Source organism: Labrus bergylta, chromosome 11 (genome assembly GCF_963930695.1).
Source record: "Labrus bergylta chromosome 11, fLabBer1.1, whole genome shotgun sequence".
Classification (NCBI taxonomy): Eukaryota; Metazoa; Chordata; class Actinopteri; order Labriformes; family Labridae; genus Labrus; species Labrus bergylta.
The window spans coordinates 13,986,624-14,008,148 of NC_089205.1; the positions used below are offsets into that span (position 1 = coordinate 13,986,624).

The window sequence follows — 21,525 nt, forward strand, 5'->3', positions numbered from 1 at the left end:
CAACCAGTACAACCCGTAAAAAATATAGTTTAATGCAATTAAAGCAGTCCTGTATCTATTTTTCTAAACTTATTTCATTACCTGTTGCTGACCCTTTTAACTTTGTCTTCCATGTTTTACAGTCTACATTCCCAGCCATCTACCAATCCCTGTGTTTGAGTGACTCAGACCTTTGGCTGTCCTTCTCGCAGAGCTCACATTGTGAACAGGAAATCCCATCGCCAATTGCCAAGAAAATGACTCCCTTCCAGCAGGTCAGCTTTCTATTAAATCACAACAGTCATGTCAAACAGCTTCTCATTATTTACACAGTTTATTGAAAATCTGTACACATTTAAGCATTTAACGTATTAATCTTTGCATAGGAAGCTTGGTTGTTTCTCTGTCAACTAGCTGAGTCTTATAAAATCTTTTATAAAATTGGTCCATGGGTAAATAAAAGGGATTAGGATTTAGGTCAGAGAAGGACACTATGCAGATATGTAAAAGGCATGTTACATTTTGGATGCTCTTGTTAGCAGTGAGAAGTAAAAACTGTCACATATTTGACTTTTTGGGGTCACCACTTAAGACACATTACAAAATAAAAAATACTAACATTAGCTTTAAAACTTCAATTTTTTGGATATCCAACCTTAATTTTCACATGTCATTCAGTGACATTCTGCCTTCCAAGTTTTCATGGATACATGTTGTTTCCTTTTTCCTCAACGTATCCATTTCTCTTTGCTCTCCTCAGCTGTTATTGGTTCAGGCAGTCAGACCAGACCGACTACAGAGTGCCATGACAGCATTTGCCACCCAGGCCCTGGGTGAGTGTTTCATTTTGGGATTTTTTTGTATTTCAGTCAATTGTGCAAGTGTGCTCGAGGTAAGCTCACTGCTGTACTGTAGCCAGAACACATAAAAGAGCATTTATTATTTACAATTTCAGATAGGAAAAAACCAAATAAACAAACACAACATTCATGTTGTCCGCCGGATAAATAACCATTAAGAAAATGTATCTTGTCTATTGATTGGTCTCTCATCTCTCCATATTTCCTCTTGCAACAGCAAATCGATAAAAATAAAAGTGTTGGCAACGAACGCTATTATCAATTCTTTGAGTCACGCGATTATTGCGTAACTCCCTATGTCGCAAACTGTGGTGACGTAGACGCAGAACTGTTTACATGCCGACAGCGTTAAGTACAGTGTGGCAGGGCTAGAGCATGAGAGAGCAGAGCTGGATATTGGAAATTGGAAATGAAACATGGCAGAAACAGAGAAAGCGGTTCGACCGAAATCTTCTAAATGGCGTAGCATGGAAGGACCACGGTGATGATACAGCACCTAAAAAGACAACATGTTGGAGTCATCGATGACAAAGAAGAGAGCTCGACAGCAGGGTAAGTCACTACAAAATCCCACGTTTGTTCTGTTTTCAAGTACGAAAATGTTACGTTAGTCTCTCCGGTTGCTTGTCTGGTGCTTGTGTTTACTCGTTATCAAGCTTGACAAGCATGAAAGGTTCCTTAAACTAACTTTAAGCGTTAGCTGGTTAATGACAGTGGCAAAGCAGACTTTTTACTTTGCCAATGCCGAGCAAGCTTAGACTAAAGACATGTTTTGTTCTTTTGCCTTTCATGTATATTCTTTGCTTTTTTCACACATTATTTAATGGTGACGTTTGAATATATTTGTGTAGGTGTGTGTGTTTTACATTTTATTTTAGTTCATTGTTTTTTTTAAAGCACTTGGTGAGCTTACTGTAAATAAATAAATAATTAAAAACAAATTAACTTACTTCAATGATGTAATAATTTAATGATTAAACTTAAAGTGTTAATTTTCTGTAATAAGGTGAGAGTTAAGACACTGCACTGTATGCAAGTGAGATAGGAAACTTTGCATTTATACAGTTGAAAGTAACTTTTTACATCTACTTAAAGTTGTGTAAATTAGTCCTTTTAAGGTTGCCTGTATGAGTGTTAATAAATAAATATATATAAGAAAAACGTGTCTTGTCTGTAAGTGATCTTTGGGTTACTTACTTACCTTTCGTAACAGTAATTCATAAGTAAAACAACAAGGCATATTGATTGGATGTAAATTGTGCTGTTACATACTAATAATATCTTTGTCATTGCAGAAAAAAACAACAAACTATGAGAGGCTTCACAATTGGACCGTCATCATGTACACCACAGCAAGCATCTGTCTTGACAGATAGCATCCTCAATATTCTCGTCTCTGACATGAGGCCTCTGTCAATGGTTGAAGATGACGGCTTCACTACGATGATCCACACCTTGAACCCTGGCTACACTCTTCCTTCAAGGATCCATTTCACAAAGCTCATGGAGAGAAAATATGAATAGACATTCAATAAAGTGAAGACTGTTTTAAACACCAACAACAGCAATGTGGCTCTCACCACTGATGTTTGGACAAGTGTAGCAATTGAAGCCTACCTTGGTTCTACCTGCGACTACATCACAGATGACTGGGACATGCAGTCAATCTGCCTCACTACCATGCCACTGAAGGACAGACATACTGCATCCAACATCGCAGAGTGGTTGGAAGAGGTAGCAGCCAGGTTTGAAATTCCTCCTAGCAAAATCATTGCCATAGTCCATGACAATGTTGCCAATGTTGTGGCTGCGGCACGCATTCTGGAGAAGTATGGGTTGCTAAACCTTTCAACTCGTCATCAAGAAGCATCCAGGCATTGAAAAGGCTGTCGGGGCTGCAAGATGTCTTATGGAAAATTTTTTATAAAGTGAGCTAGAAAGCTGTAAGCTACGAGAAAAACAACAACAGATGGCCACACCTGAGCACAGCCTTGTTCAAGATGTAAGCACATGGTGGAACAGCACATTTTATATGATCAGTCAACTGATTGAGCAAAGGAGGACTGTAACAGCAACACTGTCTGAGAGGTCTGTCACACAGAGGGGCAAAAGGTACCTGAATTTGTAACCAGATCAGTGTTCATAAGTGGAGAGAAATATGGAACAATATCTGCAATACCTCCACTTGTGAAGGGGCTGTTGAAGTCCACCCAAAGTGTTGCCTTCGAGTCAGCCCCGCCACTACACAGCAGCTACAGGAGCAATGTAAAAGGGGGACTGCTTTCTCAGACACAGCAGCAAACACAGTGATTCTATAGACCGCGCTTGACCCGAGGTTTAGGAAACTGAAGTTTCTTACCTCTGAAGAAATCCTACATGTTCAAACTGAAAGATGGATGTGCAGCTGCGTGTCACCTCCATCGATACAGCTGCTGAATCAACACCTCCTGCAACTCTACTTGATTCACTCTTTGGTTCCGATGGTGAAGAAGGGGATGGTGCAAGCGAAGCTGAAGATGTCCAAACTCATACCCAAGTGGGGGAAGAAGTCCTCAGATACTTTGAAGAAAAGAAACTTGCCAAGGAAGAAAATCCATTACAGTGGTGGAAGGATAACAAGGACAGATATCCGATGTTGGCCAGGCTAGCCAAGTCCTACTTATGCATCCCTGGCACCTCAACACCTCTTCCAAGAGGAGTGCCAGCCTTAGCCTGGAGCATGTAGACATGCCAACATTTTTGCATTGCAACGCAAAGTTCCTCAAGAAAGGGAGTGACAGAGAGTAAGCTTGTGCATCTGTGTAAGATCACTTTAATGTTAATTTTTATCTTTATCTTTATTATTTATCATTAATTTATTGTTCTGACAGCTCAGGTCCCTATTTTTGTGCACTTTATAAAAGAAAGGAGCCTATTTATTTTTAAAGGTGTGGTATAGCATACATTTCTATGCTTTTTTTCTGTAAGTCCAGTTATTTTTAGATTATCATTTATCATTTAATATTACTTTAACAGCTGTGGGATGTCCAAGCAGTAACCTTTTGTTTTTTCACTTTTGTTTGCACTGTCAATTTGAACTAATGTTCTGTTTTTGTATAAAAGTGTGGAAATTCAAAATATATTTTTGTTTTATCCAATTCATCTATTCATCGAAAAAATAATCAATTGATTATTAAAATAATCGTTAGTTGCAGCCCTACTTGAAATGCCTACAATGTTGTTAATATACACATATCATGTTGTAGGCATGTCTTGAATTGTATAACAACTGTTATAGGTAAACAAAAAGTTAAACAAATCAACACATGCATTCACAGAAATAATGGATAAAAGCTAAAAAAAAATCTGAACATGATATGTCTTTGTTCATATAAAGGTTCACTCGATCTTTGCACCTCTGAATTTTAGTGTGATTGCTCTTAGTAGTAAGCAAATCTCTACATCCTTCCATTCTGCTTTGTGGAAATATGCATTGTATTTCTTTTTGGGTTGTGATTTTTTTCCCCCATATCCTTGTTTTGCCAGCACAGCCCTCCATTCCTCATAAGATTGAGTCTCAGTCTCAGAACCAGTTTACGAAATACAGCAGATGTGATGGTGGCTTTCTGTCCTTTTTGCAAATGATGACGTCTGACTTCTTTTCATACTTTCTTGTCACTTTTCCAGCGTGCTCGTACTCTTGCTTTCTCTTCCTGTATTGCTGGGTTGTATACAGAACATCCTGACTTGATGTTTGTGTCTGAGTTGAGGGTGGCATGACTGATGATGGCATGTTGATGAACAGCAACTGATAGGGTCCTGTAGGACACTGCACAGATGGTAGAATTACAGGAAGAGAGATGGAAGTTGCTAGTAGAAAGACAGGATGTTGGGGTTGTATAGCCTGGGAGATGGCCTGAGGTTGTGGCCTTCTCTTGAGCTTTGCCTCCCCAGCACTGCTAGGTGGCAGAAAGAAAGGATGAGGCTCAGCCAAACTGCCAGAATGCAGAGCAGTTCATTTCTGCAAAGCCGAAGGAAGCTTCTCAGATACTTCCATTGGTGCGTCTGGAGCTGGGATACCTCGCAGCACAGTCTCTTGTTCCTCTGAATTGCAACGCCTGCTGTACCTGGGGGAAAAAAAACATTTTTATTTTTTTTTAAAGTTACTTCTGCAATAATACATAAGAGTTCTATCAGCTGATCACATTTATCCAATTGTACAGCAACACATCTTATAAGATAAGACATGATAAGTTAAGATAAGATATACTTTATTGTCCTCAAAGGAAAATGTATCTCTGGCTCTGTCCTGCAGTTACAAGAGAATAAAGAAGTACATAAATAGAGATCATACAAAAAGAGTAAGTCTTCAATGTCAGCATCATATTCTTGCTGCTGTCTTTTTAAACATCAGTCTCCTTCTGCCTTTAGTACATTCATGCTGTTTGTGTGCACCCTCCACCACCATCATCATCGCATAGTTTTTGTTTTTTTATTATCTGTGTTATTTATTTATTCTGTTTTCCTTTTGTCTTTCTTATTTTGTGTTAACTAGACTTTTCTGTTTGCTTAATTAGACATAATTTTTGGTGCTCTCCACACTTGGTGCCACAATCTTCTTAGTGGCCCTGTATCATCCCTGCTTTAATGTGGTTTAAGGTGCCAAGTCCTGCATGGCTCCATACCCCTCAATATTGTCAAGGCCAACACAGTCCTTAAATGAAACATTATTTAAGAAGTTTTGATAGCAGAAAAATGAATAATATTGAAAACATCTGAGCTTTTCCAACATATCCCAGGTTTTTAATCACAAACATAGGACACTTAAAAAGGAATTAACCTTACATCACGTGAAGTGGGCTCTTCAGATGTTGGAAGATCCCTTTCTGGTGGTAACTCAACCATTGGGGCTACAATAAAAGATGCCACTGGAGGAGGGACCACACACTATGACAACATGGTGCTGGATTGTGAAGATGTCACCGGAGATCAAGGGAAAATAGAGGACGATGAAAAGGAACTGGATGCAGGAATTGCCACTGGAGATGGAGGGAACTCAGACCCTGTAGACAGCAATGCTTGTGAGGAGGCAGCAGGTGTTGGATGCCATGACATGGTGCTGGGTGCTGAAGATGTCACAGGAGATCGAGTGACCATAGAGGACGATGACATGGACCTGGATGCAGGAATTGTCACTGGAGATGGAGGGAGCACAGGTGTTAATTCTGTGTCGGAGGTTAGGACAGTGATGTCATAAAACTCCTCAGGTTCAGAATAAACTTCATCAGTCTCTACATCAACATTAGTGGTCTCTGACTCTTCAATGGCCACCTTTTAGTCCTACAGAATTTGGTATTCAACTCCAATAAGCTCAGCTTTCAAAAATATATTTAAAGGCAACAATTAAACAATATGCCTAACAATTATATAATAGCTCAGTGGTAAAATTGTATTTGTAAACTTGAATGAAATTATCACGAAAAAAACAAATAGTTGTCAGTCAGTGTACTTTCTTGGCTAAATGTAAGGCGTGATCTTCTCGCCAAGAACCTCCTCTGCAAGAGTATTGACAGCATGATGAAGATGATTGTAGCAATGTGGCTGCTGCTCATCAGTTGTTGTTGCCACAGCCCAGTCCTCATTCCACCTTGAAAGTCCATCCACAAGATACGCTTGGTAGAAGGTGTCACTTGCCAGTGTACCTGTAAAGTAAAAAATAAAAATAAAAAGTCACTATTAAAATATATTTACCTGGGATGAATCTGTTCAGATGCAGGTGAAATGACTCGAGCAAAGTGGAACCTCTGGCACAGTGGAAGGTTGGCAGACGGTGGGCTGTTTGCATCTAGAGCTGCAGTCCTGGAGGATCCTGGATGCAAGCCACATGCTTCCGCTGTGACTTCCAGATCTTGCTCATCCGGGCTGAGTTGATGAGAGGGACCCTAGAGTGTTACAGCCAGCATCACAATCAAAGGCCTGGATATGGCTGTCAATCAGAGCCTGGGTCTTTTTGATGCCGCAGGTGGTTCTCCTGCAATGCAGGGCTAGATCGCTTCTGCTGATGTGCTGCTTTTTCCGCAGCACATCAGCCTCAGGTGGTTGTCTCTGGGCAGCTTCTAGCTCTGATGTCTTGGCCTTCTTCAGGGCCATCAGGTCGTCCTGGTCCCACGCAAAAATACAGTGGCTGAGGTGACATACAGCTGGTGAGTCAAAATACAGAACTTCGGGAGGCTTTAAAACACCTGCCCCGTGTGAGGTTCGAACTCACGGCCTTCAGATTATGAGACTGACGCGCTGCCTACTGCGCCAACGAGGCATGGAAACATGTCAGTTGTCAACCATTTGCATTGTCCCAGTTGCAACTGTGTGCTCGCTTGATATTTGGACATTTCTTTGAAATGCTTCTGTTATAGCTTTTGATCTTTTTCAAAAATCTTGACCATTGCAAGCAATCTCTAGGTTTATATGGAACTGAAGTTGCTAAAAAATTGTTATAATTCAAAACACTTTCAAAACTTCTCAATGACATTGGGCTCAAGGCATGAACATTCCTAGTAAAGCTTAGGTTAAATGATGAGGTTGCATTACCTCAAACAACACACAAATCTGAGAATAACATTCGGTCTCCACTATCAGTCACGGCCATTTATTTGAGAGGAAAAGGCCCGATCAAAGGTTACAATCAACAATTGATGTGTTTTTAGAGACCATGAATACTTTGGACAACTTGAATTAGGCTTGTTCTCTGTATATTGTGTTTGGCTAGACACACTTTCCTACATAGCTGACCTCAACCTCAAGGGTCTATTGGAAGTTTCTTTCCCTATATCCTGTAACAGATGAATTGATTATCTCCTGCTTAGCTCTTTGCATTCTACCTCATTGTATTGGCTGCCCTTGTGGCTTTAAAACACCTGCCCCGTGTGAGGTTCGAACTCACGGCCTTCAGATTATGAGACTGATGCGCTGCCTACTGCGCCAACGAGGCATGGAAATGTGTCAGTTGTCAACCATTTGCATTGTCCCAGTTGCAACTGTGTGCTCGCTTGATATTTGGACATTTCTTTGAAATGCTTCTGTTATAGCTTTTGATCTTTTTCACGGCCTTCAGATTATGAGACTGACGCGCTGCCTACTGCGCCAACGAGGCATGCAAACATGTCAGTTGTCAACCATTTGCATTGTCGCAGTTGCAACTGTGTGCTCGCTTGATATTTGGACATTTCTTTGAAATGCTTCTGTTATAGCTTTTGATCTTTTTCAAAAATCTTGACCATTGCAAGCAATCTCTAGGTTTATATGGAACCGAAGTTGCTAAAAAATTGTTATAATTCAAAACACTTTCAAAACTTCTCAATGACATCGGGCTCAAGGCATGAACATTCTTAGTAAAGCTTAGGTTAAATGATGAGGTTGCATTACCTCAAACAACACACAAATCTGAGAATAACATTCGGTCTCCACTATCAGTCACGGCCATTTATTTGAGAGGAAAAGGCCCGATCAAAGGTTATAATCAACAATGTACAGACCGACAATTGATGTGTTTTTAGAGACCATGAATACTTTGGACAACTTGAATTAGGCTTGTTCTCTGTATATTGTGTTTGGCTAGACACACTTTCCTACATAGCTGACCTCAACCTAAGGGTCTATTGGAAGTTTCTTTCCCTATATCCTGTAACAGATGAATTGATTATCTCCTGCTTAGCTCTTTGCATTCTACCTCATTGTATTGGCTGCCCTTGTGGCTTTAAAACACCTGCCCCGTGTGAGGTTCGAACTCACGGCCTTCAGATTATGAGACTGACGCGCTGCCTACTGCGCCAACGAGGCATGGAAATGTGTCAGTTGTCAACCATTTGCATTGTCCCAGTTGCAACTGTGTGCTCGCTTGATATTTGGACATTTCTTTGAAATGCTTCTGTTATAGCTTTTGATCTTTTTCACGGCCTTCAGATTATGAGACTGACGCGCTGCCTACTGCGCCAACGAGGCATGCAAACATGTCAGTTGTCAACCATTTGCATTGTCGCAGTTGCAACTGTGTGCTCGCTTGATATTTGGACATTTCTTTGAAATGCTTCTGTTATAGCTTTTGATCTTTTTCAAAAATCTTGACCATTGCAAGCAATCTCTAGGTTTATATGGAACTGAAGTTGCTAAAAAATTGTTATAATTCAAAACACTTTCAAAACTTCTCAATGACATCGGGCTCAAGGCATGAACATTCCTAGTAAAGCTTAGGTTAAATGATGAGGTTGCATTACCTCAAACAACACACAAATCTGAGAATAACATTCGGTCTCCACTATCAGTCACGGCCATTTATTTGAGAGGAAAAGGCCCGATCAAAGGTTACAATCAACAATTGATGTGTTTTTAGAGACCATGAGTACTTTGGACAACTTGAATTAGGCTTGTTCTCTGTATATTGTGTTTGGCTAGACACACTTTCCTACATAGCTGACCTCAACCTAAGGGTCTATTGGAAGTTTCTTTCCCTATATCCTGTAAGAGATGAATTGATTATCTCCTGCTTAGCTCTTTACATTCTACCTCATTGTATTGGCTGCCCTTGTGGCTTTAAAACACCTGCCCCGTGTGATGTTCGAACTCACGGCCTTCAGATTATGAGACTGACGTGCTGCCTACTGCGCCAACGAGGTATGGAAATGTGTCAGTTGTCAACCATTTGCATTGTCCCAGTTGCAACTGTGTGCTCGCTTGATATTTGGACATTTCTTTGAAATGCTTCTGTTATAGCTTTTGATCTTTTTCACGGCCTTCAGATTATGAGACTGACGCGCTGCCTACTGCGCCAACGAGGCATGCAAACATGTCAGTTGTCAACCATTTGCATTGTCGCAGTTGCAACTGTGTGCTCGCTTGATATTTGGACATTTCTTTGAAATGCTTCTGTTATAGCTTTTGATCTTTTTCAAAAATCTTGACCATTGCAAGCAATCTCTAGGTTTATATGGAACCGAAGTTGCTAAAAAATTGTTATAATTCAAAACACTTTCAAAACTTCTCAATGACATCGGGCTCAAGGCATGAACATTCCTAGTAAAGCTTAGATTAAATGATGAGGTTGCATTACCTCAAACAACACACAAATCTGAGAATAACATTCGGTCTCCACTATCAGTCACGGCCATTTATTTGAGAGGAAAAGGCCCGATCAAAGGTTATAATCAACAATGTACAGACTGACAATTGATGTGTTTTTAGAGACCATGAATACTTTGGACAACTTGAATTAGGCTTGTTCTCTGTATATTGTGTTTGGCTAGACACACTTTCCTACATAGCTGACCTCAACCTAAGGGTCTATTGGAAGTTTCTTTCCCTATATCCTGTAACAGATGAATTGATTATCTCCTGCTTAGCTCTTTGCATTCTACCTCATTGTATTGGCTGCCCTTGTGGCTTTAAAACACCTGCCCCGTGTGAGGTTCGAACTCACGGCCTTCAGATTATGAGACTGACGCGCTGCCTACTGCGCCAACGAGGCATGGAAACGTGTCAGTTGTCAACCATTTGCATTGTCCCAGTTGCAACTGTGTGCTCGCTTGATATTTGGACATTTCTTTGAAATGCTTCTGTTATAGCTTTTGATCTTTTTCACGGCCTTCAGATTATGAGACTGACGCGCTGCCTACTGCGCCAACGAGGCATGCAAACATGTCAGTTGTCAACCATTTGCATTGTCGCAGTTGCAACTGTGTGCTCGCTTGATATTTGGACATTTCTTTGAAATGCTTCTGTTATAGCTTTTGATCTTTTTCAAAAATCTTGACCATTGCAAGCAATCTCTAGGTTTATATGGAACCGAAGTTGCTAAAAAATTGTTATAATTCAAAACACTTTCAAAACTTCTCAATGACATCGGGCTCAAGGCATGAACATTCTTAGTAAAGCTTAGGTTAAATGATGAGGTTGCATTACCTCAAACAACACACAAATCTGAGAATAACATTCGGTCTCCACTATCAGTCACGGCCATTTATTTGAGAGGAAAAGGCCCGATCAAAGGTTATAATCAACAATGTACAGACCGACAATTGATGTGTTTTTAGAGACCATGAATACTTTGGACAACTTGAATTAGGCTTGTTCTCTGTATATTGTGTTTGGCTAGACACACTTTCCTACATAGCTGACCTCAACCTAAGGGTCTATTGGAAGTTTCTTTCCCTATATCCTGTAACAGATGAATTGATTATCTCCTGCTTAGCTCTTTGCATTCTACCTCATTGTATTGGCTGCCCTTGTGGCTTTAAAACACCTGCCCCGTGTGAGGTTCGAACTCACGGCCTTCAGATTATGAGACTGACGCGCTGCCTACTGCGCCAACGAGGCATGGAAATGTGTCAGTTGTCAACCATTTGCATTGTCCCAGTTGCAACTGTGTGCTCGCTTGATATTTGGACATTTCTTTGAAATGCTTCTGTTATAGCTTTTGATCTTTTTCACGGCCTTCAGATTATGAGACTGACGCGCTGCCTACTGCGCCAACGAGGCATGCAAACATGTCAGTTGTCAACCATTTGCATTGTCGCAGTTGCAACTGTGTGCTCGCTTGATATTTGGACATTTCTTTGAAATGCTTCTGTTATAGCTTTTGATCTTTTTCAAAAATCTTGACCATTGCAAGCAATCTCTAGGTTTATATGGAACCGAAGTTGCTAAAAAATTGTTATAATTCAAAACACTTTCAAAACTTCTCAATGACATCGGGCTCAAGGCATGAACATTCTTAGTAAAGCTTAGGTTAAATGATGAGGTTGCATTACCTCAAACAACACACAAATCTGAGAATAACATTCGGTCTCCACTATCAGTCACGGCCATTTATTTGAGAGGAAAAGGCCCGATCAAAGGTTATAATCAACAATGTACAGACCGACAATTGATGTGTTTTTAGAGACCATGAATACTTTGGACAACTTGAATTAGGCTTGTTCTCTGTATATTGTGTTTGGCTAGACACACTTTCCTACATAGCTGACCTCAACCTAAGGGTCTATTGGAAGTTTCTTTCCCTATATCCTGTAACAGATGAATTGATTATCTCCTGCTTAGCTCTTTGCATTCTACCTCATTGTATTGGCTGCCCTTGTGGCTTTAAAACACCTGCCCCGTGTGAGGTTCGAACTCACGGCCTTCAGATTATGAGACTGACGCGCTGCCTACTGCGCCAACGAGGCATGGAAATGTGTCAGTTGTCAACCATTTGCATTGTCCCAGTTGCAACTGTGTGCTCGCTTGATATTTGGACATTTCTTTGAAATGCTTCTGTTATAGCTTTTGATCTTTTTCACGGCCTTCAGATTATGAGACTGACGCGCTGCCTACTGCGCCAACGAGGCATGCAAACATGTCAGTTGTCAACCATTTGCATTGTCGCAGTTGCAACTGTGTGCTCGCTTGATATTTGGACATTTCTTTGAAATGCTTCTGTTATAGCTTTTGATCTTTTTCAAAAATCTTGACCATTGCAAGCAATCTCTAGGTTTATATGGAACCGAAGTTGCTAAAAAATTGTTATAATTCAAAACACTTTCAAAACTTCTCAATGACATCGGGCTCAAGGCATGAACATTCCTAGTAAAGCTTAGGTTAAATGATGAGGTTGCATTACCTCAAACAACACACAAATCTGAGAATAACATTCGGTCTCCACTATCAGTCACGGCCATTTATTTGAGAGGAAAAGGCCCGATCAAAGGTTATAATCAACAATGTACAGACCGACAATTGATGTGTTTTTAGAGACCATGAATACTTTGGACAACTTGAATTAGGCTTGTTCTCTGTATATTGTGTTTGGCTAGACACACTTTCCTACATAGCTGACCTCAACCTAAGGGTCTATTGGAAGTTTCTTTCCCTATATCCTGTAACAGATGAATTGATTATCTCCTGCTTAGCTCTTTGCATTCTACCTCATTGTATTGGCTGCCCTTGTGGCTTTAAAACACCTGCCCCGTGTGAGGTTCGAACTCACGGCCTTCAGATTATGAGACTGACGCGCTGCCTACTGCGCCAACGAGGCATGGAAATGTGTCAGTTGTCAACCATTTGCATTGTCCCAGTTGCAACTGTGTGCTCGCTTGATATTTGGACATTTCTTTGAAATGCTTCTGTTATAGCTTTTGATCTTTTTCACGGCCTTCAGATTATGAGACTGACGCGCTGCCTACTGCGCCAACGAGGCATGCAAACATGTCAGTTGTCAACCATTTGCATTGTCGCAGTTGCAACTGTGTGCTCGCTTGATATTTGGACATTTCTTTGAAATGCTTCTGTTATAGCTTTTGATCTTTTTCAAAAATCTTGACCATTGCAAGCAATCTCTAGGTTTATATGGAACCGAAGTTGCTAAAAAATTGTTATAATTCAAAACACTTTCAAAACTTCTCAATGACATCGGGCTCAAGGCATGAACATTCTTAGTAAAGCTTAGGTTAAATGATGAGGTTGCATTACCTCAAACAACACACAAATCTGAGAATAACATTCGGTCTCCACTATCAGTCACGGCCATTTATTTGAGAGGAAAAGGCCCGATCAAAGGTTATAATCAACAATGTACAGACCGACAATTGATGTGTTTTTAGAGACCATGAATACTTTGGACAACTTGAATTAGGCTTGTTCTCTGTATATTGTGTTTGGCTAGACACACTTTCCTACATAGCTGACCTCAACCTAAGGGTCTATTGGAAGTTTCTTTCCCTATATCCTGTAACAGATGAATTGATTATCTCCTGCTTAGCTCTTTGCATTCTACCTCATTGTATTGGCTGCCCTTGTGGCTTTAAAACACCTGCCCCGTGTGATGTTCGAACTCACGGCCTTCAGATTATGAGACTGACGCGCTGCCTACTGCGCCAACGAGGCATGGAAATGTGTCAGTTGTCAACCATTTGCATTGTCCCAGTTGCAACTGTGTGCTCGCTTGATATTTGGACATTTCTTTGAAATGCTTCTGTTATAGCTTTTGATCTTTTTCACGGCCTTCAGATTATGAGACTGACGCGCTGCCTACTGCGCCAACGAGGCATGCAAACATGTCAGTTGTCAACCATTTGCATTGTCGCAGTTGCAACTGTGTGCTCGCTTGATATTTGGACATTTCTTTGAAATGCTTCTGTTATAGCTTTTGATCTTTTTCAAAAATCTTGACCATTGCAAGCAATCTCTAGGTTTATATGGAACTGAAGTTGCTAAAAAATTTTATAATTCAAAACACTTTCAAAACTTCTCAATGACATCGGGCTCAAGGCATGAACATTCCTAGTAAAGCTTAGGTTAAATGATGAGGTTGCATTACCTCAAACAACACACAAATCTGAGAATAACATCCGGTCTCCACTATCAGTCACGGCCATTTATTTGAGAGGAAAAGGCCCGATCAAAGGTTACAATCAACAATTGATGTGTTTTTAGAAACCATGAATACTTTGGACAACTTGAATTAGGCTTGTTCTCTGTATATTGTGTTTGGCTAGACACACTTTCCTACATAGCTGACCTCAACCTAAGGGTCTATTGGAAGTTTCTTTCCCTATATCCTGTAACAGATGAATTGATTATCTCCTGCTTAGCTCTTTGCATTCTACCTCATTGTATTGGCTGCCCTTGTGGCTTTAAAACACCTGCCCCGTGTGAGGTTCGAACTCACGGCCTTCAGATTATGAGACTGACGCGCTGCCTACTGCGCCAACGAGGCATGGAAAAGTGTCAGTTGTCAACCATTTGCATTGTCCCAGTTGCAACTGTGTGCTCGCTTGATATTTGGACATTTCTTTGAAATGCTTCTGTTATAGCTTTTGATCTTTTTCACGGCCTTCAGATTATGAGACTGACGCGCTGCCTACTGCGCCAACGAGGCATGCAAACATGTCAGTTGTCAACCATTTGCATTGTCGCAGTTGCAACTGTGTGCTCGCTTGATATTTGGACATTTCTTTGAAATGCTTCTGTTATAGCGTTTGATCTTTTTCAAAAATCTTGACCATTGCAAGCAATCTCTAGGTTTATATGGAACCGAAGTTGCTAAAAAATTGTTATAATTCAAAACACTTTCAAAACTTCTCAATGACATCGGGCTCAAGGCATGAACATTCTTAGTAAAGCTTAGGTTAAATGATGAGGTTGCATTACCTCAAACAACACACAAATCTGAGAATAACATTCGGTCTCCACTATCAGTCACGGCCATTTATTTGAGAGGAAAAGGCCCGATCAAAGGTTATAATCAACAATGTACAGACCGACAATTGATGTGTTTTTAGAGACCATGAATACTTTGGACAACTTGAATTAGGCTTGTTCTCTGTATATTGTGTTTGGCTAGACACACTTTCCTACATAGCTGACCTCAACCTAAGGGTCTATTGGAAGTTTCTTTCCCTATATCCTGTAACAGATGAATTGATTATCTCCTGCTTAGCTCTTTGCATTCTACCTCATTGTATTGGCTGCCCTTGTGGCTTTAAAACACCTGCCCCGTGTGAGGTTCGAACTCACGGCCTTCAGATTATGAGACTGACGCGCTGCCTACTGCGCCAACGAGGCATGGAAATGTGTCAGTTGTCAACCATTTGCATTGTCCCAGTTGCAACTGTGTGCTCGCCTGATATTTGGACATTTCTTTGAAATGCTTCTGTTATAGCTTTTGATCTTTTTCACGGCCTTCAGATTATGAGACTGACGCGCTGCCTACTGCGCCAACGAGGCATGGAAACATGTCAGTTGTCAACCATTTGCATTGTCCCAGTTGCAACTGTGTGCTCGCTTGATATTTGGACATTTCTTTGAAATGCTTCTGTTATAGCTTTTGATCTTTTTCAAAAATCTTGACCATTGCAAGCAATCTCTAGGTTTATATGGAACTGAAGTTGCTAAAAAATTGTTATAATTCAAAACACTTTCAAAACTTCTCAATGACATCGGGCTCAAGGCATGAACATTCCTAGTAAAGCTTAGGTTAAATGATGAGGTTGCATTACCTCAAACAACACACAAATCTGAGAATAACATTCGGTCTCCACTATCAGTCACGGCCATTTATTTGAGAGGAAAAGGCCCGATCAAAGGTTACAATCAACAATTGATGTGTTTTTAGAGACCATGAATACTTTGGACAACTTGAGTTAGGCTTGTTCTCTGTATATTGTGTTTGGCTAGACACACTTTCCTACATAGCTGACCTCAACCTAAGGGTCTATTGGAAGTTTCTTTCCCTATATCCTGTAACAGATGAATTGATTATCTCCTGCGTAGCTCTTTGCATTCTACCTCATTGTATTGGCTGCCCTTGTGGCTTTAAAACACCTGCCCCGTGTGAGGTTCGAACTCACGGCCTTCAGATTATGAGACTGACGCGCTGCCTACTGCGCCAACGAGGCATGGAAACGTGTCAGTTGTCAACCATTTGCATTGTCCCAGTTGCAACTGTGTGCTCGCTTGATATTTGGACATTTCTTTGAAATGCTTCTGTTATAGCTTTTGATCTTTTTCACGGCCTTCAGATTATGAGACTGACGCGCTGCCTACTGCGCCAACGAGGCATGCAAACATGTCAGTTGTCAACCATTTGCATTGTCGCAGTTGCAACTGTGTGCTCGCTTGATATTTGGACATTTCTTTGAAATGCTTCTGTTATAGCTTTTGATCTTTTTCAAAAATCTTGACCATTGCAAGCAATCTCTAGGTTTATATGGAACCGAAGTTGCTAAAAAATTGTTATAATTCAAAACACTTTCAAAACTTCTCAATGACATCGGGCTCAAGGCATGAACATTCTTAGTAAAGCTTAGGTTAAATGATGAGGTTGCATTACCTCAAACAACACACAAATCTGAGAATAACATTCGGTCTCCACTATCAGTCACGGCCATTTATTTGAGAGGAAAAGGCCCGATCAAAGGTTATAATCAACAATGTACAGACCGACAATTGATGTGTTTTTAGAGACCATGAATACTTTGGACAACTTGAATTAGGCTTGTTCTCTGTATATTGTGTTTGGCTAGACACACTTTCCTACATAGCTGACCTCAACCTAAGGGTCTATTGGAAGTTTCTTTCCCTATATCCTGTAACAGATGAATTGATTATCTCCTGCTTAGCTCTTTGCATTCTACCTCATTGTATTGGCTGCCCTTGTGGCTTTAAAACACCTGCCCCGTGTGAGGTTCGAACTCACGGCCTTCAGATTATGAGACTGACGCGCTGCCTACTGCGCCAACGAGGCATGGAAACGTGTCAGTTGTCAACCATTTGCATTGTCCCAGTTGCAACTGTGTGCTCGCTTGATATTTGGACATTTCTTTGAAATGCTTCTGTTATAGCTTTTGATCTTTTTCACGGCCTTCAGATTATGAGACTGACGCGCTGCCTACTGCGCCAACGAGGCATGCAAACATGTCAGTTGTCAACCATTTGCATTGTCGCAGTTGCAACTGTGTGCTCGCTTGATATTTGGACATTTCTTTGAAATGCTTCTGTTATAGCTTTTGATCTTTTTCAAAAATCTTGACCATTGCAAGCAATCTCTAGGTTTATATGGAACCGAAGTTGCTAAAAAATGTAATAATTCAAAACACTTTCAAAACTTCTCAATGACATCGGGCTCAAGGCATGAACATTCCTAGTAAAGCTTAGGTTAAATGATGAGGTTGCATTACCTCAAACAACACACAAATCTGAGAATAACATTCGGTCTCCACTATCAGTCACGGCCATTTATTTGAGAGGAAAAGGCCCGATCAAAGGTTACAATCAACAATTGATGTGTTTTTAGAGACCATGAATACTTTGGACAACTTGAATTAGGCTTGTTCTCTGTATATTGTGTTTGGCTAGACACACTTTCCTACATAGCTGACCTCAACCTAAGGGTCTATTGGAAGTTTCTTTCCCTATATCCTGTAACAGATGAATTGATTATCTCCTGCTTAGCTCTTTGCATTCTACCTCATTGTATTGGCTGCCCTTGTGGCTTTAAAACACCTGCCCCGTGTGAGGTTCGAACTCACGGCCTTCAGATTATGAGACTGACGCGCTGCCTACTGCGCCAACGAGGCATGGAAACGTGTCAGTTGTCAACCATTTGCATTGTCCCAGTTGCAACTGTGTGCTCGCTTGATATTTGGACATTTCTTTGAAATGCTTCTGTTATAGCTTTTGATCTTTTTCACGGCCTTCAGATTATGAGACTGACGCGCTGCCTACTGCGCCAACGAGGCATGCAAACATGTCAGTTGTCAACCATTTGCATTGTCGCAGTTGCAACTGTGTGCTCGCTTGATATTTGGACATTTCTTTGAAATGCTTCTGTTATAGCTTTTGATCTTTTTCAAAAATCTTGACCATTGCAAGCAATCTCTAGGTTTATATGGAACTGAAGTTGCTAAAAAATTGTTATAATTCAAAACACTTTCAAAACTTCTCAATGACATCGGGCTCAAGGCATGAACATTCCTAGTAAAGCTTAGGTTAAATGATGAGGTTGCATTACCTCAAACAACACACAAATCTGAGAATAACATTCGGTCTCCACTATCAGTCACGGCCATTTATTTGAGAGGAAAAGGCCCGATCAAAGGTTACAATGAACAATTGATGTGTTTTTAGAGACCATGAATACTTTGGACAACTTGAATTAGGCTTGTTCTCTGTATATTGTGTTTGGCTAGACACACTTTCCTACATAGCTGACCTCAACCTAAGGGTCTATTGGAAGTTTCTTTCCCTATATCCTGTAACAGATGAATTGATTATCTCCTGCTTAGCTCTTTGCATTCTACCTCATTGTATTGGCTGCCCTTGTGGCTTTAAAACACCTGCCCCGTGTGATGTTCGAACTCACGGCCTTCAGATTATGAGACTGACGCGCTGCCTACTGCGCCAACGAGGCATGGAAACGTGTCAGTTGTCAACCATTTGCATTGTCCCAGTTGCAACTGTGTGCTCGCTTGATATTTGGACATTTCTTTGAAATGCTTCTGTTATAGCTTTTGATCTTTTTCACGGCCTTCAGATTATGAGACTGACGCGCTGCCTACTGCGCCAACGAGGCATGCAAACATGTCAGTTGTCAACCATTTGCATTGTCGCAGTTGCAACTGTGTGCTCGCTTGATATTTGGACATTTCTTTGAAATGCTTCTGTTATAGCTTTTGATCTTTTTCAAAAATCTTGACCATTGCAAGCAATCTCTAGGTTTATATGGAACCGAAGTTGCTAAAAAATGTTATAATTCAAAACACTTTCAAAACTTCTCAATGACATCGGGCTCAAGGCATGAACATTCCTAGTAAAGGTTAGGTTAAATGATGAGGTTGCATTACCTCAAACAACACACAAATCTGAGAATAACATTCGGTCTCCACTATCAGTCACGGCCATTTATTTGAGAGGAAAAGGCCCGATCAAAGGTTACAATCAACAATTGATGTGTTTTTAGAGACCATGAATACTTTGGACAACTTGAATTAGGCTTGTTCTCTGTATATTGTGTTTGGCTAGACACACTTTCCTACATAGCTGACCTCAACCTAAGGGTCTTTTGGAAGTTTCTTTCCCTATATCCTGTAACAGATGAATTGATTATCTCCTGCTTAGCTCTTTGCATTCTACCTCATTGTATTGGCTGCCCTTGTGGCTTTAAAACACCTGCCCCGTGTGAGGTTCGAACTCACGGCCTTCAGATTATGAGACTGACGCGCTGCCTACTGCGCCAACGAGGCATGCAAACATGTCAGTTGTCAACCATTTGCATTGTCGCAGTTGCAACTGTGTGCTCGCTTGATATTTGGACATTTCTTTGAAATGCTTCTGTTATAGCTTTTGATCTTTTTCAAAAATCTTGACCATTGCAAGCAATCTCTAGGTTTATATGGAACTGAAGTTGCTAAAAAATTGTTATAATTCAAAACACTTTCAAAACTTCTCAATGACATTGGGCTCAAGGCATGAACATTCCTAGTAAAGCTTAGGTTAAATGATGAGGTTGCATTACCTCAAACAACACACAAATCTGAGAATAACATTCGGTCTCCACTATCAGTCACGGCCATTTATTTGAGAGGAAAAGGCCCGATCAAAGGTTACAATGAACAATTGATGTGTTTTTAGAGACCATGAATACTTTGGACAACTTGAATTAGGCTTGTTCTCTGTATATTGTGTTTGGCTAGACACACTTTCCTACATAGCTGACCTCAACCTAAGGGTCTATTGGAAGTTTCTTTCCCTATATCCTGTAACAGATGAATTGATTATCTCCTGCTTAGCTCTTTGCATTCTACCTCATTGTATTGGCTGCCCTTGTGGCTTTAAAACACCTGCCCCGTGTGATGTTCGAACTCACGGCCTTCAGATTATGAGACTGACGCGCTGCCTACTGCGCCAACGAGGCATGGAAACGTGTCAGTTGTCAACCATTTGCATTGTCCCAGTTGCAACTGTGTGCTCGCTTGATATTTGGACATTTCTTTGAAATGCTTCTGTTATAGCTTTTGATCTTTTTCACGGCCTTCAGATTATGAGACTGACGCGCTGCCTACTGCGCCAACGAGGCATGCAAACATGTCAGTTGTCAACCATTTGCATTGTCGCAGTTGCAACTGTGTGCTCGCTTGATATTTGGACATTTCTTTGAAATGCTTCTGTTATAGCTTTTGATCTTTTTCAAAAATCTTGACCATTGCAAGCAATCTCTAGGTTTATATGGAACCGAAGTTGCTAAAAAATGTTATAATTCAAAACACTTTCAAAACTTCTCAATGACATCGGGCTCAAGGCATGAACATTCCTAGTAAAGCTTAGGTTAAATGATGAGGTTGCATTACCTCAAACAACACACAAATCTGAGAATAACATTCGGTCTCCACTATCAGTCACGGCCATTTATTTGAGAGGAAAAGGCCCGATCAAAGGTTACAATCAACAATTGATGTGTTTTTAGAGACCATGAATACTTTGGACAACTTGAATTAGGCTTGTTCTCTGTATATTGTGTTTGGCTAGACACACTTTCCTACATAGCTGACCTCAACCTAAGGGTCTTTTGGAAGTTTCTTTCCCTATATCCTGTAACAGATGAATTGATTATCTCCTGCTTAGCTCTTTGCATTCTACCTCATTGTATTGGCTGCCCTTGTGGCTTTAAAACACCTGCCCCGTGTGAGGTTCGAACTCACGGCCTTCAGATTATGAGACTGACGCGCTGCCTACTGCGCCAACGAGGCATGCAAACATGTCAGTTGTCAACCATTTGCATTGTCCCAGTTGCAACTGTGTGCTCGCTTGATATTTGGACATTTCTTTGAAATGCTTCTGTTATAGCTTTTGATCTTTTTCACGGCCTTCAGATTATGAGACTGACGCGCTGCCTACTGCGCCAACGAGGCATGCAAACATGTCAGTTGTCAACCATTTGCATTGTCCCAGTTGCAACTGTGTGCTCGCTTGATATTTGGACATTTCTTTGAAATGCTTCTGTTATAGCTTTTGATCTTTTTCAAAAATCTTGACCATTGCAAGCAATCTCTAGGTTGATATGGAACTGAAGTTGCTAAAAAATGTTATAATTCAAAACAGGAGAGGAGAGGAAAAGGCCCGATCAAAGGTTACAATTAACAATGTACAGACCGACAATTGATGTGTTTTTAGAGACCATGAATAC

At 40.7% G+C, this 21,525-nt stretch overlaps 1 protein-coding gene and 17 non-coding genes across 18 annotated transcripts in view; 1 reads left to right on the forward strand and 17 right to left on the reverse strand.

Annotated features, from left to right (window-relative positions):
- Positions 1-21,525, forward strand: part of dync2h1 (dynein cytoplasmic 2 heavy chain 1) — a 129,733-nt gene that overhangs the window by 67,130 nt on the left and 41,078 nt on the right. Inside the window, exons 80-81 of the mRNA XM_029280376.2 lie at positions 123-254; positions 740-812. Of these exons, the coding sequence (XP_029136209.2) occupies positions 123-254; positions 740-812 (205 nt within the window). The remainder of the gene's footprint in view (positions 1-122; positions 255-739; positions 813-21,525) is intronic.
- trnam-cau (transfer RNA methionine (anticodon CAU)) lies at positions 7,062-7,134 on the reverse strand. Its single transcript has one exon. It is a non-coding gene; the product is annotated as a tRNA-Met (tRNA).
- Positions 7,734-7,806, reverse strand: trnam-cau (transfer RNA methionine (anticodon CAU)). The gene has a single exon. It is a non-coding gene; the product is annotated as a tRNA-Met (tRNA).
- On the reverse strand, positions 8,582-8,654 carry trnam-cau (transfer RNA methionine (anticodon CAU)). Its single transcript has one exon. It is a non-coding gene; the product is annotated as a tRNA-Met (tRNA).
- trnam-cau (transfer RNA methionine (anticodon CAU)) lies at positions 10,263-10,335 on the reverse strand. The gene has a single exon. It is a non-coding gene; the product is annotated as a tRNA-Met (tRNA).
- trnam-cau (transfer RNA methionine (anticodon CAU)) lies at positions 11,111-11,183 on the reverse strand. Its single transcript has one exon. It is a non-coding gene; the product is annotated as a tRNA-Met (tRNA).
- trnam-cau (transfer RNA methionine (anticodon CAU)) lies at positions 11,959-12,031 on the reverse strand. The gene has a single exon. It is a non-coding gene; the product is annotated as a tRNA-Met (tRNA).
- On the reverse strand, positions 12,807-12,879 carry trnam-cau (transfer RNA methionine (anticodon CAU)). The gene has a single exon. It is a non-coding gene; the product is annotated as a tRNA-Met (tRNA).
- trnam-cau (transfer RNA methionine (anticodon CAU)) lies at positions 13,655-13,727 on the reverse strand. Its single transcript has one exon. It is a non-coding gene; the product is annotated as a tRNA-Met (tRNA).
- trnam-cau (transfer RNA methionine (anticodon CAU)) lies at positions 14,487-14,559 on the reverse strand. The gene has a single exon. It is a non-coding gene; the product is annotated as a tRNA-Met (tRNA).
- trnam-cau (transfer RNA methionine (anticodon CAU)) lies at positions 15,335-15,407 on the reverse strand. The gene has a single exon. It is a non-coding gene; the product is annotated as a tRNA-Met (tRNA).
- On the reverse strand, positions 16,168-16,240 carry trnam-cau (transfer RNA methionine (anticodon CAU)). Its single transcript has one exon. It is a non-coding gene; the product is annotated as a tRNA-Met (tRNA).
- trnam-cau (transfer RNA methionine (anticodon CAU)) lies at positions 17,016-17,088 on the reverse strand. Its single transcript has one exon. It is a non-coding gene; the product is annotated as a tRNA-Met (tRNA).
- On the reverse strand, positions 17,848-17,920 carry trnam-cau (transfer RNA methionine (anticodon CAU)). Its single transcript has one exon. It is a non-coding gene; the product is annotated as a tRNA-Met (tRNA).
- On the reverse strand, positions 18,681-18,753 carry trnam-cau (transfer RNA methionine (anticodon CAU)). Its single transcript has one exon. It is a non-coding gene; the product is annotated as a tRNA-Met (tRNA).
- Positions 19,513-19,585, reverse strand: trnam-cau (transfer RNA methionine (anticodon CAU)). The gene has a single exon. It is a non-coding gene; the product is annotated as a tRNA-Met (tRNA).
- Positions 20,184-20,256, reverse strand: trnam-cau (transfer RNA methionine (anticodon CAU)). Its single transcript has one exon. It is a non-coding gene; the product is annotated as a tRNA-Met (tRNA).
- trnam-cau (transfer RNA methionine (anticodon CAU)) lies at positions 21,016-21,088 on the reverse strand. The gene has a single exon. It is a non-coding gene; the product is annotated as a tRNA-Met (tRNA).